Consider the following 21111-nt stretch of genomic DNA (forward strand, 5'->3'; position numbering starts at 1 on the left):
TGGAACTGTGTAAATATACTTCACTTGCCAAGGCAATTCATGGACAGTGCCAAATGGACAACTATGAATTTACAGCAGAGGTATTTTTTGTGCTGTTCACTGTATATATTATTTTCCCTCTCATTTCTCCAGCACTCTTTAATCAAAAAGCCAACAACAACAAAAAAATCCACACAGAGCTCCACAAATAAAGATTTCCTAGAATTTGTGTGTTCTTTAGCTTAAAGAATAAACTGATTTGAGTCCTAAAAGCAGTGCAGCTGTGGGACAAGCACAAGTAGCATTCTCCACTTAAACTTCAGTATAATAAATCCTACTGAAAATAGTGATTTTGTCAAACAGCTTCTGCCAGGACTGGCAGGGAGCTGGCTTGAAAGTATGGCAGGGAGGGTTTGGCTTTTAAATTAATGTATTATGTGAAAGCTTTCCCAAGAGTTCTGTGAAACTTTGAGATGATCAAGTTCTTGAATAGCATCTTTGTTTTCTGTTTAGGTCAAGCAGTGCTTTAGGCTACTTGAAATGAATGGGCTCTTACAGCTGGAGTAGAGTAGAGCAAAGTGGCTGGGCTTGTTTATGCACAAAATGTTATTTTTCTAGAAAATTATCCATTTGGAAAATGTTTGCTTATAACGTTTGGCCAAGAACATTTATGAAAGCCTCCATTAAATTAGAGAATATTTTGGCTGTACAACTAAACAACTGCAACATGAAAGACAAATGTGGCCGCTCGAGGTAGGAAATGTATTTATTGCTACTGGCCATTGCACAGAAGTACTATTTTCTAATATGAACATCATGTTCTATTCCTGTATTCCAAAACAGAAACCTCTTGGTTTGTTAGTGGAGTTACTAACTCTGCCTTTTATTGTGTGTGCTTTTGACAATGTTCTTACTTAGACAACATCTTCTGGAGCTGATAAAGATCCTTATGAAGAGTGGACTTACGATGATTTTTTTAAAGAAGATGGGATAGTCCTTGATCCTCAGACATCTCTTCCAGTTGCATATGAACTTGCTTCTGCTGTTCTGCCTATTTGTGGTAAGCTTGCTTTCCTGAACATTGGGACAATATGAAATCTCTGTTTCTTATTGATTCTTATCTAGAAACAGGAATATTTCAGCATGTGTGTGGAAATTATCACCTCAGAAATCTCAGTCAGACAAACTCACAGTAGAAATACCCATTAGGGGGTATAGAATGGAAAGATGACTTTGGGGTTGGTTCTTATTTTCACAGATGAGTTTAGTGTTGACTGTCTCATCCAAGGGATTTACATACAAAGTAGTTACTGGAAACTCTTGGATTTCTTTGTGAGTCTGAGAGATACTCCCTCCTCAAAAATACATTCTGAGCAGGCACAGTTAAAAACAGCAGCAAATGGCTCTCGAGGTTCACGTGTCTCTATTTTATGCCCTGTCCCTGTGGTATTTTTAGGGTTCTCCCAGACTTCCTGGTGATGCTGAGTTCCTGGCACTCTGCTGATGTGCATTTTCTGTCTTTCAGAGGACAAGCTGTATCCCTTGGAGTCTATAAGCCTGGCACACCGAGCGTTTATGGAAGGTACCACACACCGGTTGGGTGGGAAGGGACCTGAAAAATCACCTAATTCCAACCCCCTGCCATGGGCAGGGACACGAGGGCTGATCCACCACAATGAAAGTATAAACAGACCACTGGAAAACAGGAGGTTTAAATTCGCCCTACACAAGCATGACTAACTCACAGGGGATTTTCACAGGTGCCTAAATGTTCCCCTTAAAGCCATATTTTAAGGGGTGGTTTGGTTCAGCACAGAAGTCACCAGTTTGGGTGGTAATCCCTACCCTTCCACCATGTCAAAGCCTTTACTTAGGGCAGAAGTTCTACCACTATGAGTGAGAATCATCAAAGCCTGTCCAAGAAGACAACTTCTGGCCAAAAACTTGTGGGTTTTAAACTAAAATGGGAATCTGTATTAAATGAAAAGCCCTGAGAATTTGAGGTTTCAAAGGGAACTAAGGCAGATCCTGCGTTATAAATTTAATGAAGAAAAAGAGAAACTGCTCTGATATTAACTCCAAGAACAATATGCTTCATAATTATTTTCTGGGGTTGTTTTTGAAATATTTCACAGGACATAACTTTCTGCTGCCCGTGGGATCTCCCTTCTCTGCAGCAGTGCAGAACCTGCTGGAGTGCAGCCAGTTCCAGCTGGCCCTGAAGCTCACGCTCTGTGCCGTCAGATCCTGCGTCCAGCATATCATTTCAAACACCAGGGATTTGGCCCTGAATGAAAAGGTAACTTTCAGCAAGTTTAGAGTAGTTCTCTAAGGATTTGGGGAGGCAGGGAAAGGCTCTCACCGTGACCTTTTATTAGCACCACTTGATCAGATGTTGAGTCAGTTTGTGAAAGGAGCTGGTGGTTTCTTCCCTATTTTTCATTGTCCTCTCTCTCTTTACAAAGTGTGTTCAGAACTGAGCTTTTATTCCTGGCCTTCCTGCAGAGACTAGAATGAGTGTTAATAAGTGTTTACTCTTAATTAGTTGTTTTACCATTGTTTAGTATGGGAAAAGTTGCAAGTAGAATATTCAAGAAACATTCCTCAATTCAAAAGCACTTGAAAAACAAATCCTTTTTCGATCTAGATGAAATCTTTGTAAGGTCCTAAATCTGAAAATAAAAATTACTGTAGTACCTCCTACTATGCTGTAAATGACAAGAAGTTGAAGGCTTAGAATTTATTTTTAATTATGTGCTGTTTTATTCATAACAGCCACAAGACAGAGATCTACTCACTGAAACCAGAAGCTTCCTCATAGCCATGAAAGAGAGGAGCAGTTCAGTAATCAAGACCTCTGCCCTGAACTTACTACACAAGGTAAGAATCCCCTGGAAAGGGTGAGTGAGCCACTTTGTTCTGCTCTACCTGGCAGCCACGTGGAATTGTTTCAGTTGGAAAAGACCCTAGAGATCATGGAGTCCAACCCTTAACCTAAAACTGCCAAGTCCACCACTAAACCATGTCCTGAGCACCACATCTCCACATCTTTTAAACACCTTTAGTGATGGTGTCTCAACCACCTCCCTGAACAGCCTTTTCCAAAGAGTATTTGAGTCCCTTGTGGCCTGTGGCTCTTTGTTCCTGCTCTGATCACTCTGCTTGGAAGGTTCTGTACAGAGGGAGCCTCACCTTTGGGGGATCCTTTAAGGTCCCAAATGATAGGGATGGCCTTTATGTTCTGTAGGTATTCTCTATCTCATTTTAAATCCTGGATTTGTTTTAGATTGGTAGTTTTTAAAAAGCTCTGTGCAAAACCTGCAGTTTACCATCTTCTAAGGCAGTTTAGACTAAGGGAAGTCACTTTTAGATGGGCTTCAGGATATTCAGATTTTAGATTTCAAATCCTGAAATGCATTTTTATTTTTTTTTTTTTTTCCTTCTAACTTAAAGGCCCAATACATGTCTAAAATTATGGAGCATTTTTCATGTGTTGCACTTGATACAAAGAGACCTATTGAATAAATTAAATAAATTCCTAAAGTTTGTAATTTTTTTTTCCCAAACCACAGGTGTTCAACTCTCGTGTCATCGATCAGAAGCTGGCCCTGGGATACTGCAGTATTTTGCCCAAGGAAGAGATGTTCAATAAGCTGTGGGAGATCATAAACAATTCATGGCAAAATTACAGAAAAGTTTTGGTAAATTCCCAAGGCCTCGAGTTTCTTCAGCAAACAGAGAATGTTTGGCATTCCCAGGGCACTGGGAAAGGAGCTGCCCCTGTACCACAGTGTGAAGTTGTGCACAGGCACTTGCTGTCAAAATGAACGTGATTTTCAACCTATGCCTTGGGTTACCTCATCATGACTTATTCCAAAGCTTGAAATTATTTATTTCAGCTCCCATCATTATTTAAATCTACATTTTATTTTGGATAAGTTGTTCTCTGGCAGCAGTTTTCAAGAATGGAATGAGTGAATATATCTATTAAAATAGAAAGGAAGATGGGAAGTAAAGCATAAAGAAATGGGGAGGGAGAGTAATGTAAATTCTGAGAAAGTGCCTAAAAGGCACCTTTTGTATTACTTTCTACAATGTTAGGAAAATATTATTGAGAAAGTAAATTTTAAAATAGCTTTGAACTGCCAGATCAGGAGGTGAGGTAGTCCTGACACCTTCTCTGAGGTTTGTTTTCATTTTATACAGTTGTGTGATCATGAATTACTTGAAGTTCCTCTAAGGGTTTAGACCTCAGGATTCCCAAATTTCAGATTATTTATCAGACTTGCATTCATTTCCCTTCTCCTTCCTTCTAGGCAGTAGCTCTGGTGGGAGCACAGCTTGCTGACCAATATGGTGAAGCAGAAGAAAAGAGAAAATTCCAGGAATTGGTTATTGATGCAGAATGGGGTATCCAGCTTGGTAAATTTGGTGTAAGTTTTTATTTATTTACTTACTTTAGGGTTTTATTAACTAATCAGTTAATAATACCAATATAATCTGAGATGCAGGGGGGAGGGTGTTAGACAGATTTACCACTCAAATGTAAGCAAAGTTGGGGTTTTGTTTTTGTTTTTTCATTCTGCTTGTCTGCATAAATAAACATCAGAAACAGAAATGCAGTAATTGAGGGGGCTGCAAAAGAAAATTCAAGTTCTTAAATATTATTTGACACAGGGGATAGTTGGCAAATACACTGCTTTTTCCTGCTATGAAAGTGTTTGGGTTGAAACTAAAGTAGAAGCTTCACTGTACAAGGTGAGAAGATGAATTATTTCTTTGTCTGTAGATTTCTTTTGAGACTGTATTTAGACAGCCACCAATAAGGAAGAAAGAACTCATAAGAGTGCTGGTACAAAACCCAGAAGTAGACACAGGTCTCATCTTGAATTACTGCAGGTACTGATCCTATTAAATCTATTGTTGCTGTAAGAACAGCCATGGGCACTGAAATCTATTCTGGTTTAAATAAATCTTAATTAATATAATATTCAAACTGTTCTTTTTTGAAAAATGCTATTCAGAATACATAGAGGCCTTGGATTAATTCATTCATAAGGAAAGAAGCTCCTTGATGACACCAAAGGTCACAGAGAAAATCATATTCTGTTCTTTCCTAGCTCTTTCATGCTGGACAGTGATGTTGCACTGCAGCTCTGCATTGAAACCCTTCTGCTCCAGAATTCAAACACAAATGATGTTGAAGATGACTCTGCAGAAAGCAGTGAGAGGCAACCTCATTCTACATTACTGGGCAGAGCACTAAAAATAATTCCTCTGCTGAAGAGCACCAAATACCTGGTCATGAGCCTCAGTGGAATATTGTGCAAGGTAAAAAAAATGATAAAATAAAGACAAAACAAAAGCCACAGCCAAATCCTGGAATCTCCATCTAGTAATGCTGCATGTCACTTGAAGGACAGATTAATAATTCCACAGAAACTGAAAAGGTTGTGTTTTTTCCAAGTTTTTGTAGTGTGTGAATGTTAAGTTTCAGTTTTCTGCTTCTCTGCAAAAGAAATTACAGCAACATACCTAATTTTCTTAAAAGAGAGGTAGAAGCCTTTCATCCCCACTTCCCTTAAATACAACCAGCCAGAAAATAATTTTTTTTAAAAGTAATTTCTAAGTACACTGGATAAGTTCTGCATTAAAAATAGGTGGGAGTAAAAACGATACGTTGGAAGTGGTTTTTTTGTTTGGATGGGGTTTGGTTTTGTATTTGAAGGGTTGGGGTTTTTGTGGGGTGGGTTTTTGGTTGTTGGGGTTTTTTTTGTTGTTGTTTTCAGCACGTCTTTGGTCTTTCTGGAAAATCCTGATGACTTTTTTTAGGATTTAAGAATGCATTTTAGATAATTATGTCATGCTGCTTATATTGACATAACACTGAAGAAACAGTAATTAAAACTGGTAATTAACAGGTATTAAAACTGGGAAAAATTAACTCACTTGTATGTTTTTATAAGACAAATCATGTAACATCTTATCAAATAGATGATTATTTTGAACAGCTGGATCCTTATGACTATGAAACTCTGGAAATTGTCCTGAGAGTTATCCAGAGTGCTGATGAGAAGAACACCAGCATCCAGCTGAGCCAGGTATGTCCAGATGTGTTACTTTGCTAATGGCATCTCATTTCTGCTTTGTCTATTTATTATTCATTCAGAACTGTTGAAATCAGTTGAATTATTCCACGTACACATCCTTCCCTCAGAAAACAGCCTTAAAAAAAGTGATTTCTAATAGTTTCTCAGCAATTCTTGTAGCAGGGACAAAAAGTCTGCAGGTATTTAACAACTGGCCCCAAAAAATTGCCTCCAGGATTTATAGTTTGTTTATTTATATTTTCTTTCTTTTTTTTTTTCCTCCCCCTAGGCTTTGAGCCTCCTCAAGCATCTGAAATCTTATTCAAGAATTTCTCCACCAGTGGACCTAGAACACCAATATCTTTTGGAGCAGATGATTCCCTTGTCTCCAGCTGCTCACACCAGGCTGCCCTTTCACCTGCTGTTCTTCAGAACTTCCCAGTGTTTCTGGAACATTATATGTAAGTTCAGCATTTTTTATGGCCATATATATATATATTTATATCACATTCCCTTTCTCTGCTATCTGTGACATTTAAAGTGCTACAGTATATGTTGTATATTAACTGTAATTCTTTGTTAATGCAGTTTTCATCCCAAGTACTTCTGAAAGCACTTGTGCTCCCAGATTGCTGCCCAGAGGAGCTAAGATGATAAATACAATGCAGGGTTTGTCCTCAAATTCTTTCCTGGGATCTCTAAAATTTATCCATGTATCCCACTTCCCAGGCCAGTGGGGATAATTACAATCATATCCTTTCTCTCCCAATGGAGGTCCCCATCCACCAATAAACAGAAAGTGCTTAATTTCACAGAGGAAGCTGCCAGTGGATTGTGACACTTTCACAGGCAACTGATTTTTCCCTTTCAGCTGCAGAGCTCAGTGAGGAAACCTTCCCAACACTTCTGTTGATTTCCAAGCTAATGAAGGTAAAGTAACAGCTTGAAGGAATTTATTTAAACATTATTCCCCCACACCCCAAAAAAAGAAGTTTTCATCTTTCTTGTGTGTGATGTTGGCCTCGCTGTAGAAGCTCTGACAACTCTTAATCTACTTTAACATTTTTCCAGGTTTCCCTGGATACCTTCCACATGTCTGCAGTTCGACATGTCTTTGAAAAAAAACTGAAACCAAAAATATTCGAAATGAGAAACAGTGGCTGTATCTCCATTGTTAACAAGGAAACCATAAAAACTGTGCAGGCACTTCAGTCCTATATGCTGTCCATAGTCAATCCAGAGTGGGCTGTGGCCATGGCTCACAAGATTGCCCAGGAATTCCCCACAGGTGGGTTGCAAATGCGATGGGGGAAGGAATGGGGGGAGAAAAGGCTTGGGACCAGCAGAGTGAGGGTGTGAGCGAACATTTGTTCACTGATCTTGAATAACACCCAACAAAGTTTGAGGATGAAAATGCTCCTGCATCCAGTTTTGAGCAGTTGGTTAGACCAACAGCCATTTGATGTCACAGCACCACCATCAAATCCTTTTTCTCCCTCTTTTTATAGAATCATAGAAAGGCTTGAAGGTCCTTCCAGCCCAAACCAATTCTCTTCTCACCTGGACACCTTCCACTGGACCAGGTTGCTCCAAGCCCCATCCAGCCTGGCCCTGTTGTCTTGCCAAAAGTTTCTCCATGTTCACACCATCTTCAGACATGTTTTCCACCAAAAGCCAATATTTCAGCCCAGTTTAATTACCTTTTCTGCTATTTGAATCCAAATAAATAATATTTTTTTGCTCTTTAGACACAAGAGTTTTCCTAATATTTTAAATAGCTTCTAATTTTTTTTTAATTCTTCAAAATAAAATGGGTATAGGATATACTGTAGGAAAGATTAATGAAAACTTAATTTATTTACTTCTTTCCCTTCCTTTTTTTTTTATCTTTAAAAAGGTCCTGACCATGTCCAGGCATTGAAATTCTGTCTCCATCTGGCTGAGAAGTGGCTAAAGAGTGCTACAGCTCAGGTAATGGAAACTGCTTGCCAGACTGTTGTGGAATTATTACAAAAAATTACAAAATACTTAAGTTTGTATTTTAATTTTCGGTGGTTTGGGCAGTGGAGTGTAAATTGTACCATAACCAACCCTGATATGAGAAATACTTTTGGGGAAGTGACCCCCCAGAAGAATCCTCTCTGTCTTGAAACATTCTCCTGTTAACACCCTGCAAAAATCAGACTTAGTCTTCTTGGAGCTTGGACAAAAAATAAGCAGTTTCAGGGAAGAATAATTTGTCCTTTCTCCTGTTGTGTGCATTTTTCGTGCTGCAGGAGAATGAGGTGGAACCTGACCCAGCTTTGATCAATGGCATTATTAATTTTTGCTCAGAGTTCCAAGATTCTTTAGCTGTTTGCAGTGTTATATTTTAAAAAAATCTGCTTTGACTTGATTCTCAGGCTTGTTTTTACATGGTTTCCTTTCTCAGGGAAAGGTGAATAAGAATCTCAGCTTTGATCATAAATATCAAACTTCCTATGGAGTTGTTGAGGCACAAAGAACACTAAATAGTTATCTCTATTTAGTCACATGATCAGATAGAATTGTGCCCAGATTAAACTGAAATTAAACTAAAATTTGAGCAGCCACGAGTTTTAATAATAATCTTTTTTTCTTCTCCATTTTACCCTAAAATCTCTTCATTTTACCTACTGCCACATATTTTATTTGGCTTTTTCACAACATAGCTTTGCAATTTTTTTCAAAATACCTTTCCTAGCTAGAGCAACAGGGTTAATCCTCTCTGTCTGCAGAAAAAAATATCTGTGGGTACAGGTGTGGAGACACCTCTGAAAAGCAGATCCTGTCTGTAAAAAGTTAAGATTACTTTTTCTTGTGCTTTTTAGTAAAAGAGGCTTTTTAATGTAAAACTGTGGTGTTTTGCTAAAGGATAAGCCATGTGAGAAAGCAGAAGTCCTCCAGAGGAACTTACACTTGCAATATAAGAGAGCAGCAACAGAAAATGTCCTGATAACAAATAACTTGAACACTGGGGAACATCTAAAGTCCATTGGGAAACCAGCAAATCTGATTGTTTTACTGTATGAACACCACAGTATAGACCAAAGATTCCAAAATCCAGCTGGCAGAGATTATCCAGGTGAGTTTTCATAATCCAGGCTCAAAGGAGCAAAGAGAAGCTCTTTAAAAAAACCCCAAGCAAGGTGATGCTGGTTTGGAAAGAACATTGTCTGCACCTCTTCCTGTAGATATCCATGTGGCAGCTAAGGAGATAGCTGAGATTAACAACTTGGATATGAACAAAATTTATGACAAACTTCTGGCTAAATGGCTGTGTCCAAGCACACCACCCTCAGGGGTAAGTCATCGCTTTGGGGTTTGAAGGAAAATGACCAGTTACATAAAATATGAAGGTTTTTTTTTTTCCTCCACTCGTTCAAAAAAATTGAGGTTATTCTACACAAATTGCCTGTAGTACTCCTGAATCTATTTAAGATTTCAATACCTTCCTAAAATAGCACACTGCTGTCTCTGGTGAGAAGGATTTGAAGTGCTTTCCCTTCTGTCTGTGTAGAGATTAAAACCTTCCCCTTGGTGCTGTGTAGCCAGCCTGAAGGAGTAAAGCACTTGTAAATATATCAGCCTCATCAAACACTGATTCCAGGCTTTAAGCAGGGATATGACCCAGCTATTTATCCAAGCAATGTGGAAAACTCATCTAAATTTTCATTTCTTTTTAAAGAAAACCCAAGATATCTTTGGAGAGGTACAGGAGGATGAGGAACTCCGAAGGTACGTGTGTTGTCTTACCTGTAATATGGTGAATTATCTTTAACTTGCCAGTTAAAAATGGATCTTTCAAGAAACTGATATGTGTGTGATTCAGAGCTCACTGTTCTTATTTTTACTTTCTGCTGACATCACTTTTGAATCATCCAATATTTATTTATGCCACGAAGTGCCATTGACAATAACTTACAGATGCAAGTGCTTAAGACTAGATTTTTGGAGGTTTTCCCCTCCTTTTTCATATCCTTGGAATAACTTATCCTTGCTCTTTTTGACAGTGAAATATTTACATTTCAATGACTGTTGATGTGTTGTATTTCAGTAGCTGTGCTTGCATTAAAAACAAACCCATTTTTGCAGAGTTATTTACCTCCTTCAGTCTCGCCCGATGGATTACAGTTCAAGAATGCTTTTTGCAATTACAACATCTGTCACATCTGTGAGTTGCTAAATTCTTATTTTAGCTTTTCACCTCTTATTGAAATCAAATGTTGTCTGCTTAACTGCAAGAGCTTCAACCTATGGCCTTTGCATCTGTGTTTTGGATGGTTTGTGATTTGTATGAGCTCTGTGTTTCCCCCCTTCACCAACCTTTGGGTTAAAACTGGGATTTTCATTGAATTTTGCTATTGACTGCCAAGAGCAGCCCTTGAACTCTGGGTTTTCTAAACTTATTGCTGATATTATCTGAAACAACTTCACTAAACATTTTTTAGAATGTGCCTTAAGCTGGTGTAAGGCATTGGCTCACTTTGGGTGGAATAAAGGAAAGTGGTAAAATTGTTTCAACAGAACCTTAACCTCCAGTTTTTCCACACTTAATAATTATATTTGTGATATTATATATGACAAATATTCAAATATATTTTTCTTGCCTGCACCAATAATCTTAAATCTAGAAAACCTAGAGGGTTATATACCTCTAGGATGATCCTCTCCAGTTGTTCAGCCAATTGTTGTGACTTTGGGACTGTTTTTCCCCTCAGCCCTTTGGTGACACTCAGCTGACATTTGCTCACAGGACGAGAGCATTCAGGTGTTTGCTCTACCTGGCAGATACCAACACTGTGGAATCACTCTTCAAGAAACCCATTGAGAAAGTCAAGTAAGATGAATTTTTTCCATATTATTAAAGCAACAGAAGGATACTTTTCAGTGTTATCCTGAGCTTGAATATGTGGATTAAATATAAACATCACTTAACTCCTGCTTTGGGGGTTTATTTTCACAGGTATTTTCTGAAGTGCTGCATTTATCTGGCAGAGTTTGAGATTTTGAATATTCCATTTACTTATGAATCATTCCACAAGAGTCCCAAGGAAGGCATGATTAAAGGGCTATGGAAGAACCACAGTCACGAACCCAGGGTAGGATTTTTAAATCCTTTGTAAATTTTGTTACACACTGTGAATCTACACCTCTCTGCAAAGCACAGGCTTTTCTTAAAAGATGTTGCTTCAATGTTTTCTGGAGATGACAGATAAAAGCTTTACCCTTCCTGCAGTTAGAAGATAAAATTATACCCCATTTAGATGGTTTAGGTTTTGTTCCTACTGTGTGTAAAATAATTTTGAAAGTGGCTTGTAAAGGTTTGAAGATCATGAATTTCTGTTAAAATGCAGCGTGTCCTTGCTCCCCTGCAGGCTGTGAGACTGGTGACAGAGCTTAGTTTAGAATACAAAGTGTATGATTCTCAGCTCTGGAATGGCCTCCTACAGAAACTCCTGGGCTTCAATATGGTAAGGAATTTTTAAGGATAAGTCCTTCAGCAAGGTGAGAAAAAGGCTGGGGTTATGCTGAAGAATGGGATAGATACAGAAATCATAAACCATGGTTACTTTGGGCTCTGAGATACTGAACTGGTGAAGATCTGAGGAACTTGTGTCTTAGCATTGAATTTTGATCTGAAATTGTTGTACTTCCATTTTTTGAAAAGCCCTTCAGAGTAAATCCTGTGGGAATAAATTGATAATTTTCTTCATGTTATTATCATTTTATAACATAAACAGGCACATTCTTGTGTGCAAATATATGCAAACTGTGCATACATGTATGTACATATATACATACACAAAACATGACCCCTAAAATGTGATGGAAATCCTGATTGTTGGCATTCAGAATCTTAATTGCCTGTGATTGTCAAACATTATGTAAAGTTGCTGCAGCCTAAGGAGGTAACAGATGTACCTGGCAGTGTGGTTGATAATTTAATTTACTAAACTACAAAGCATATTTCCATAGGTATCAAAGGAATACAGAGAAAGTACCTTAAGAAACTCTTAAGTTTGCATCCTGCAGACAAAACAAGCTAAATGCAGTCCTGTGGATTATTGCCAAATCTTCAGAAACACCAAAGTACTTGAATGGTTTTTTTTTCCAGATTCAGTATCTAAGAAGAGTTTTGGTTGCAATTACTGGGATTCCTTCATTATGGGAGGTAAGCAAATATTGGCTGGCTTCTCATCTTTTTCTTCACTTAACAAAAACTTAGAGTCTTTGCATGTCAGCCATGAAAAGATTCTCTTTGAATTCCTATTATTTTTATGACAGTGCAATATATCAGTAAACATTGGACAAAATCATTTTGCCATCAGTCAGAATATGCCTAAATCTTAAGACTCTGAGATAAGGACAGCAATGTTAGGGAATAATTCATCCAGGATAAATAAAAAGGAACATCGACAGCCTTCTTCCAGGTGCAGTGGGTTGGGGTGTCTGTGTTTATAACACACTTGGTTACACCTGCTTTTGGCTGTTACTTGAAAGAAACCTTGTTGCCAACAGATTCCCAGCTTCAGTCAAGCCTGGCGCAGTGTGGTCCTGTCCCCCTTCCTCACAGGTAGGGGTTGTAACTCACTGTCCTGCTCCTGGAGTAACTTGGTTGTAGATTTACTACACCTCGTTCTCTTTCTTTCTCAGCCTCGTGTCCACCGAGTCCCAGACAGCTCCAGGAGTGCCGGGAGTGCTTTGTGCTTCTGCTCAAGTGAGTTCACAGTGCTGACCTAACTCTGCTCCTAAACATCCTGTCCATAAACCAGACTGGCATTGCCTTTACAGTGTAAAAGGCACATTGTTTCATTATTTGATTCACCACAGTGCTCTCACTTGCCCAAAAGAACCACCAGCGCTCAAAGAGCCTGACATGAACCAAAAGTTAGTTAGGAAATAGGTTTGGGTTGGGAGGGACCTTAAAGATTATCTTGAAAGGCATCCTACACTGGATCCTTTGGTGCAGGTATCTGTACCAAAGCTCTGCTCTGGGCCAACAGTTGGCCAGCAATTCCCCTCAAAATAGGACCTTGGCTACTTAGAAAGAGAAACTGGAGTTGGGATTTGAGATTTTTTTCAGGCTAGAAAATCCCCATGCATTTGTATTCAGTGAAATTTCAACTTGCTTGGCCATTTCTGAAATTAACGTGAGGTAGAAATGCGTTGCTCTACCTGACTTACAAATCTCAGGGCAGTTGTGCTGGCAGCACTGAGCCATCCAGTTAAACAAATCACAGCTGAGACCTTCCCTCCTGATCTCCTGAAGGTGTCCTGTCCTGGCTGACCTGGATATCATTGGAATTGCTAAACAATACACCCAGCTGGACCTCCCAGCTTTTGCCCTGGGGTGCCTCTTGGTCATTCCTCACTCTGAGAAGCGAGAGCAGCAAATCCAGGTAAATAACAAGTTTTATGTCCTGTCTCTGCAAGGGAAATGTCTTTAAGCATGTCCTGCTCACCAGAGACTGTCAAAGGTGGTAACTCAGAATTCCAGTTAACTTAAACACATCCCTGCTGATGAATGCTCAACATTTCCCACCCCCAAAGGCTTCTAAAGGGATCATGTGAACACTTCCTCTTCTTTTTTGTTTTAAAGCTCCAGTCATCCCCAGTAGCTTTGTCATATGATTTTGCCTTTAGAGACTTTGAGGATGTTTTATGGGATCCCACCCATAAAACATGTGGGGAAAAACCCAGCAAAACCCAAGCCATAGCAGATCATAAGAAAAATACTAAATCCTACTTTGGAAGAGTGTTGAGTTGAAAGCTCCTGACTTCCAAGGAAGATGTTTGATAGGCACCACAAGTTCTGATATAAACCTTTTGCCTTAAAGCCATATCCTCACCATCCACGAGCCTTGACATTTTCCTTTCTCTCTTCATTTGTTTCTATTAATTTATGTTCTGCATTGTTCTCCCTGATGAAGCATTATAGGCTGTTCCCATATTTGTCACGAGCAAACTGGGACCAGTTAAGGCACCTTAAATTCTTAGGCTTCTGGTCATTAAAGTTACGCTCAGAAGGTTTCCCCAAATCACAGCTTAAGTGTAAAACATTCAGCCAAAAAATTCTGTGACAGCTACAGCAAAACACCATTTGAGAGTTAAAAGCAACACTTTCCATCCAACCACACAGATCCTGGTTTGATAATTCTATGTTTGCACCTAGAATTTCAAAATATTTCTGAATAAATCAAGTATTTGTTCTGGAAGGAGAGTTCCTACTTGAATCAAGCACAGAATAATAATGTTCTGTAACTTATTTTCACAAGAGTTTGTTATCAACGTGTAAGAAAGAAACTGTGCTGCAACAAATAGATGAACACATGGACACTGGAGAACTGGTAGCATTTGCTTCCCAGGTAAATAAATAAAGTTTACTTCACTTCCCTTTGAGTTGGAGGCTTTTTTGATAGATAAATGTACACAGGACCTTCTTTTCTCTCTCCTCTGATCTTATCCAGCCTTACTTAACAGAATGCTCAAAAAATGTCAAATACTTGTAAAATACATTTTTATTTATGTTTGCAACTGAAAAACTTCTTGGATATACCCAGTGCTGTGTTCTGGGCTGCCCCTGTTTGGAGGGCAGCAGAACCACCTTGTTTTTTTGAAATAAATATTTGAAGCTAAAAGGCCAAAGGATTTAGGAAACTGCACTTTTGCCTTGCCTTCAGCTGCCTCCCTATGGGCAAGTTTAACTCATTTCCCTCTCTGAATGTGGGATCAGTTTTCAGAAAATCTGCCATTTCACAGCACTTAAAAAAAACCAAAATGTAAAAAAAACCCCGTTCTCTATAGAGTCCAGTATGAAAACTATGAGCTCTTACCATTCAAAAGTAAAATCTCTTTTGTCTAAAATATTAATACTTTTCATTACTAAAACTTAAATCTACAGATCAGCTCTTTGGTTTTGGACAGTATCATCAATGAGAAGCTCTATGAACAGTTCTGGAAAACCAAGTATTACCCACTCTTGAAGCAACACCTGATAAACACCCACAGAATAAAAGGGCTGGTGGATTATTTTGCCAAAAATAACTGGTAAGTTAATAAATAGTAAAAAACCAGGTGTAACTGGTAGTAATTACAGGAATTAAATCTCACCTTTATTTGATTTTCATCTGTTTGGAGGTTCTCTAGTACTTGGTGTCTAAGGGGTTTTGAAGTATTGCTAAGTTAAATAAATAAATCTCACCTCACTACTTTGCATACTTAGGACAGAGTTTTACAGCTATTCAAGACCAAGTAAGAGATTGTTAAACCTGGACTAGCAGCAGATGAAATGCAGTTAAAATGGAAGCAACCAGAGTGAAATAATCAAAATCTTGACCTTACCTTTAGGTGAATCCAGCTCAGGGGGGCATCACAGAGTCACAGCTTCAGCAATAAGAACACTCAGAAAAAAATTAATGAGCTGCCTGTACTGAAGACTTGGGAATTGGTGGTTTTGCCACTAAGTTTTCAAGAATTAAAAGCACCTCTTGTGCTCCACTTAAATCACAAAAGGTCCTGGGTTGGGCCCCACTCACCTGTGGGTGGTTCACAGCACTTGGGCTCCTCTCACATCTGGGGGCACTCAGGCCAGAGCCCAAACCTTCGGGCTGGGAGGGTTACCATTTATCCCACACTCAAACTGGGACAGGAACCAACAAACATTTAAATTCTAGAATATATTGATTTTATTAACAGCCCAGGGAAAAAGCTAGGCTTGTTTTCTCTACTGGGAAATGGCAGGACCCATCTGACTTCAAAACTATGGGATCATACTTTGTTTTTCTACTTGTTGTTTAAATCATTGGCTTTTTAGAGAGCTTCATCTGACAAAGCTGATCAGCTTTTGCCTCCTACAGTCTTGATGATGCAACGGTCCTGATTCAAGAGTATCAAGAGAAATGTGGGAATCCTGCTCTGGCAGACATCCCAGCATCTGATCTTCTGCAGGTAAAACAAACCACTTCTGCATTTCAGGCAGTATTTTCTCCTTTTTTCTCTGAAGATTTTCACCCAACTTTTTGCAAAAATACTTTTTAGCTGATCTACTTCAGTAACATGTATTGTATACAATAAAACATCCCTTCATCAATTCAAATAATTCATTTTACCTGAACCAAGTCTGTGCCATGCTAACCCTCACACTTCCAAGGACCTTCCCAGGTCTTGAATCGTATCCCATTTTCCTAAGCCCTATTAACATTGTTCTTTGACCTTCCAGACGTACCTGACTGGATCAGAGGGGTCCTGTGTCCTGGAACTGCCATAAATTAGGTTGAGATTTACCCTTTCCCCTCCTCCCTCTCCTGGCAGGAGGAGGGGCTGTGCATTCAGAACTCTTGTCCTGGTCAAGAGAACATCAGACTAAAACCCCAAAGCTTTTACCAAGAGAGTCCACAACCTCTCCACATTTTTTCAGCTGTTCTAGGCTGCTTCTCCTCCATTCTCCATCCCCCTGAAAACAGTTCAGATTCACAGCAGAATTTCCTGTTTGTAGTCAACAGTTCATACTCAGCACTTTAACTTTGGGAAGGAGTAACGTTTATTTCCTTTACTTCTGTATTTCTCCATGCTCAGGCCTGCTGTCAGGACCACTCTGAGATGTCACTCACAACAACATAACCTTGCCATCATTGTGATAAGCTTTTATAAAACTGCAGGGGGTGTGCTTCATGTAAAATACTTTGCAGACAAATTTTAAGTGTAATTTTATAAACTTACGTATCAATTTTGGCCTTACAGTAAAAATAAAATTATGTGTCAATTTTGGCCTTACAGTATAAATTAAAAAATAAACTTATTCATCAGTTTTTGCCCCTTACAGTATTCTGTAAACCTCTTAATTATGAGTTTGTCAATCAACTGATGTTCCAGTCAATAAAATTCCTTTAATAACTTGTGCCAAGGTTTTCTTTTCAACCTACCTCTGACTGCATGAAGTGCAATTAGCCAGAGGTTCCTGAGACACCAGCCTGAAATGTCTTTTTGTCCAGGGCAAAGCAGGTTTATTTTGAATAGAAATAAGTTATTTAGTCAGTTCATGACACAGAAATAAGGGTTCCAGCTGATGGAAGAGTCATAATCCAAAGGCCAAGGAAACTGCCCCCCCATTCTAAACGTTCTGCTGTGGGAGACAAAGATAAAACTCTATTTTGTTGGAAAGTTACAGCAGTTGTGAGAAAGGGGAGCTGTTAAATACATTCAGTTCCCTGCAGCTGTGGGAACAGAGGAGCCACAAGGTGCAGTTGTCTTGAGCAAGCCATATTTATCTTCAGCAGCTTTGAGAACATCACATGGAATTACATCATTGAGAGCCTCTGTGCATGGAGCAAAGTGCACACACATGGAGTGTCAGATGTGAGCCACAAAGAAAGGAAAGCCTCTCCTCACTGGTTACAGATTTAACGAGATCATCAGCCACGAAAGCACAGGGAGATTTGGAACTGCTTTGATCAGAGAAAGACTCAAACTGTTTACAGTGAAATTATGAGGTAATTGTAATACTTTCAAGCCATTTTACTCCTTTAACTTAGTTGAGAATGGTAAATTGAGAAAATTAAATATAAACTGGATTCTGGAGCAAACCCAGCCTGGTCCCAGAGGCCTCAATGTCTTTGTTCAAGCCCTGTACAAGCATCCCTTAGAAGCTGAACACCAAACCACCACAACTGCTGCATTCTTCCCCAACAACACCTCACAAAGCTCAGCTTTTCTATGAAGTGGAGTTTATTACAACATTAAGGAACGGTATTTAGACAGTTATCTTAATGGAATATCTTACAAATCAATTCATACAGAGAAAAGCAAACACGAGGTTGTTTAAATTCATGACCAAGAAGTTACATTGTTAAGCTGTTAGCGACAGTGCAGGGCTGTAAACGAGCAATCAAGTTTTGGAACTTGCAGTTCAGGAGGAGATGGTAAAAATACCAGACAAGCAAAAACATTTTTAGGATTTCTTGTACTCAATTCTTTCTACCTTCACATCATCTCCAATTAGTTGATAGACATATGTAACTACTGTAGAAGCCTGGATGTCCATCAGCACAAATGAAGGAATGATGTTGCTGGAAAGAGAGGAAAAAATTCATACTGATTGTGTGTCTATAATCCCCTTAGCAGTGTTTTACCAATATTTAACAGAAATCACTTTAAGAAAAATGGGTATTAATTCTGTAAGTAGAGCACATGAGATCTGAGGCTGTATTTCATCTTTCAGTCAAGGAGATTGAGCAAGTACAGCTGTGTAAGTTACACAACTGTAATTATCCTCTCCCTGACATTTAAATCATAAATATCAACCCTCAGGAGTTTGTAGTTCAGTTTTGTTACCAAAAAGAAAAAAATCCCCCTAATATTCACTTACTTCTCTAAGGCATGGTAGGCTCCTGTAGCTGATCCTGGGTTGATATAGAACTTGTTTTCATGTTCAAACGCCTCAAATTTGTGTGTATGTCCTGAAATGAGGATGTCCACATCAAACTGTCTCTGGAGTAGTGCCAGGCTGGCCATGTCACCCCAGGGGATCACCTGATGGCCATGAATCAGCCCAATTTTGAACTGTCCAACAGTCACAACTTTCTGTTCAGGATAATTCAGGTTCTACAAATAAAGAAAAATAAAAGCAAACCCAGATTAGAGATTCCTCTTTAAACCCAACCCTATGCAACACCAAGAAGGGGAAAGCTCAGGAACTCAATTCATGACTTTTAATTGAATGAACCCCAAATATCACCTTTATGTAAAAGATACCCCAAAAAAATGGACACTACCTCATCAAAGTCCCCTCTGACAACATGAACATCCCCAGCCAGGGTCTTGAGGTAGTCATAGGTGTCCTTGGTGCAGAGGTTCCCTGTGCACAGGATGTGTTGGATCTTCCCAGGCACCAGCAGCTTTTTGAACTTGGCTGGGAGGCTGTTGCAGCGATGGGGGATGTGGAGGTCTCCCAGCACCAACACCAACTTCAGGGGCAGGGCAGGGGAGAGAGAGGGTTACAGACACGGGTTAGGGCACAGTCAGCACTGCAATGTCTTCTGCAGAGTCACAACTTTGCATTTGGATCTAAAAGCTGCTGAAGTAAGGATGGAATGGTGATGGAATACTGCTCTGTTCTGAGGGAAACAAGGGTCTTTGCCAGACCGTGATCAGAGGGAGCTTTACAAACACAAGTTACAGAATTATTTGTGTTTTGTTGCTGAAAGCCAACAGTGCAAGATAACAAATTCCTGTTGTATTACCTTAAGTATTTTACACAAAATTGGGAACTACCATAAACTATCTCATTTTCTTTTTTCTCTAGGACATGTTTCAAGCACAGACCTGGCTAAACTGCAGCCACTTCTCTTAAAAAACTCTTCATCCAAGTTTCTCTCCCCTTATCAAAAAAAAAATACCAAGATATTTTTAAAAAGCAGCAAATTTGCAACATGTGTTAACAGCTAACCAGAAAAGGAAGCGTGCTCACAGTCCTCACTGTAGAAACCACTGAAAAACTGAATAAAGCTAAAAAGTAACAACAAAATACAAACAGGACACTGCAGAGAAGCCAATCCAGGTCACTGCACAGAGTGTTCCCGTTACTTCTGTACATTTATAGTTTCAATGCAACAGATGCCAGAATAAAAATGTAGTGGGGGCTTCAAAATTAAGGACTGAGATGATGCAAGGCTGTGGCTTAACAGCACAGGCTTTAAATCTGCAAATAAAGCAATAATGTGAGCAACACAGGATAAATTAATTGTGCAAAAAGGACATGAGAAGCTTACAAAGCAGGGAGAGGATGTTATGGCACTGCACTGGGAAAACCCTGGATCTGGAGGCACTCAGCCCTGGTAACTCAAAGAATGGCTCCATATTAAAGGGATTTTATCTTCCACTTCATGTTAGTGAGGCAGTTCCTAAGACGATACCCTCAAATGTGTTTGTAAAGGACACAGCCCAGACTTATTTCTATAAACAAATATAACTAGGCTAGGAAATTGTATTTTTAAAGATTTTTTTCATGTATTTTTAGGCCATGCAGTTACCTTCAGGCTAAGAGCCCTCAAAGAGGCAGGGGGAACTTGGGTGGTATTTTTGATTGGTTTGGGTTTGTTTTTTTTTTTTATTAAGAACATCTCAGTGCCACCATCAAAGCCATCAGGAGACAGATGGTTGGAAGTACCAGTAAAGCAATAAAAAAGCTTTTTAATCAATGAGTGACCAGTCTAAAACTAAACCAGGAGAGGAAAGAAAACAAAAAAAAAGAAAGACTTTTTTTATGGTCTTTGAAGAGTAACAAGTGAGTAACAGTGATTTTGATTAAGTGGCAATAGATTGTCCTACTACTGCCTAAGGAACTTAAATGTGCAATGCCAGTTATGTATTCGATGTTTAATAAAATTATCCTACCACTTACACAACCCACCGTGCCAGCAGTGTGTGCACTCAACACAGACATTCCCTGTGCTGACCAACTCTCAGCCCCACATTTCCCCCAAAATCACATTTCACTTCCCATTCATTACAGAAAAGCTTGGCAAACCAAACCAAATGAACAGCACTGCAGTGTGTTTAATCGTCACAGGTATCTGCAGCATAAAGCAGTGGCAGAGAACGATGAAAGACTTGGATTTTGCCAGGAATTTGGGTGTGACCTGGAGCGTGGATTGACCAGCAGCCCCTAAATTCATCTGAGCCACCTGCCACTGACACGGAGTAACACGAACGAGCCCTTACCACGGGTGTTAGCGAGAGCCAAGGAGTAACTTACTCTGTGCCCAGCCTGATTGGAATGAAGGAGTTGATTGCAGGGGATGAGAAACAGGGCGGAACATGATCAATGTTAAACGAGAGGAAGCAACAGAAGAGAAAACACAGCCAAATGAACGGGCAAATAATAATTAATGAATTGTCGATGTTATGAAAGAAGCGTTAAAGAAAATTTAAAAAAAAAAATTAATGCGATTACGATAAAATTAATACAAATTATAAACGGGGCTCCTGCAGTGACGGCCCGGCCCTCATCCCCTGGGGGCCCCGC

At 39.3% G+C, this 21111-nt stretch overlaps 2 protein-coding genes across 2 annotated transcripts in view; one reads left to right on the forward strand and one right to left on the reverse strand.

The window, feature by feature from the left end:
- Positions 1-16851, forward strand: part of KNTC1 (kinetochore associated 1) — a 31728-nt gene extending 14877 nt beyond the window's left edge. Inside the window, exons 37-65 of the mRNA XM_008634170.2 lie at positions 1-80; positions 898-1039; positions 1505-1561; positions 2115-2278; positions 2755-2859; positions 3552-3680; positions 4296-4412; positions 4769-4878; positions 5100-5310; positions 5991-6080; positions 6358-6529; positions 6940-6998; positions 7140-7356; positions 7966-8039; positions 8961-9171; positions 9281-9390; positions 9775-9824; positions 10182-10260; positions 10808-10926; positions 11053-11188; positions 11465-11560; positions 12205-12261; positions 12609-12663; positions 12744-12807; positions 13360-13489; positions 14366-14455; positions 14992-15137; positions 15947-16037; positions 16309-16851. The exon at positions 1-80 is cut by the window's left edge and continues 20 nt beyond it. Of these exons, the coding sequence (XP_008632392.1) occupies positions 1-80; positions 898-1039; positions 1505-1561; positions 2115-2278; positions 2755-2859; positions 3552-3680; positions 4296-4412; positions 4769-4878; positions 5100-5310; positions 5991-6080; positions 6358-6529; positions 6940-6998; positions 7140-7356; positions 7966-8039; positions 8961-9171; positions 9281-9390; positions 9775-9824; positions 10182-10260; positions 10808-10926; positions 11053-11188; positions 11465-11560; positions 12205-12261; positions 12609-12663; positions 12744-12807; positions 13360-13489; positions 14366-14455; positions 14992-15137; positions 15947-16037; positions 16309-16356 (3209 nt within the window). The 3' untranslated portion in view covers positions 16357-16851. The remainder of the gene's footprint in view (positions 81-897; positions 1040-1504; positions 1562-2114; positions 2279-2754; positions 2860-3551; positions 3681-4295; positions 4413-4768; positions 4879-5099; positions 5311-5990; positions 6081-6357; positions 6530-6939; positions 6999-7139; positions 7357-7965; positions 8040-8960; positions 9172-9280; positions 9391-9774; positions 9825-10181; positions 10261-10807; positions 10927-11052; positions 11189-11464; positions 11561-12204; positions 12262-12608; positions 12664-12743; positions 12808-13359; positions 13490-14365; positions 14456-14991; positions 15138-15946; positions 16038-16308) is intronic.
- Positions 16852-17075: 224 nt separating this feature from the next.
- VPS29 (VPS29, retromer complex component) overlaps positions 17076-21111 on the reverse strand; it is a 5184-nt gene continuing 1148 nt past the window's right edge. Inside the window, exons 3-6 of the mRNA XM_017734715.1 lie at positions 20842-20855; positions 18860-19051; positions 18454-18689; positions 17076-18154 (exon numbers count right to left, since the gene is read on the reverse strand). Coding sequence (XP_017590204.1) covers positions 18037-18154; positions 18454-18689; positions 18860-19051; positions 20842-20855 — 560 coding nt within the window. The 3' untranslated portion in view covers positions 17076-18036. The remainder of the gene's footprint in view (positions 18155-18453; positions 18690-18859; positions 19052-20841; positions 20856-21111) is intronic.

This window comes from Corvus brachyrhynchos, unplaced genomic scaffold, assembly GCF_000691975.1.
Source record: "Corvus brachyrhynchos isolate BGI_N302 unplaced genomic scaffold, ASM69197v1 scaffold114, whole genome shotgun sequence".
NCBI lineage: Eukaryota > Metazoa > Chordata > Aves > Passeriformes > Corvidae > Corvus > Corvus brachyrhynchos.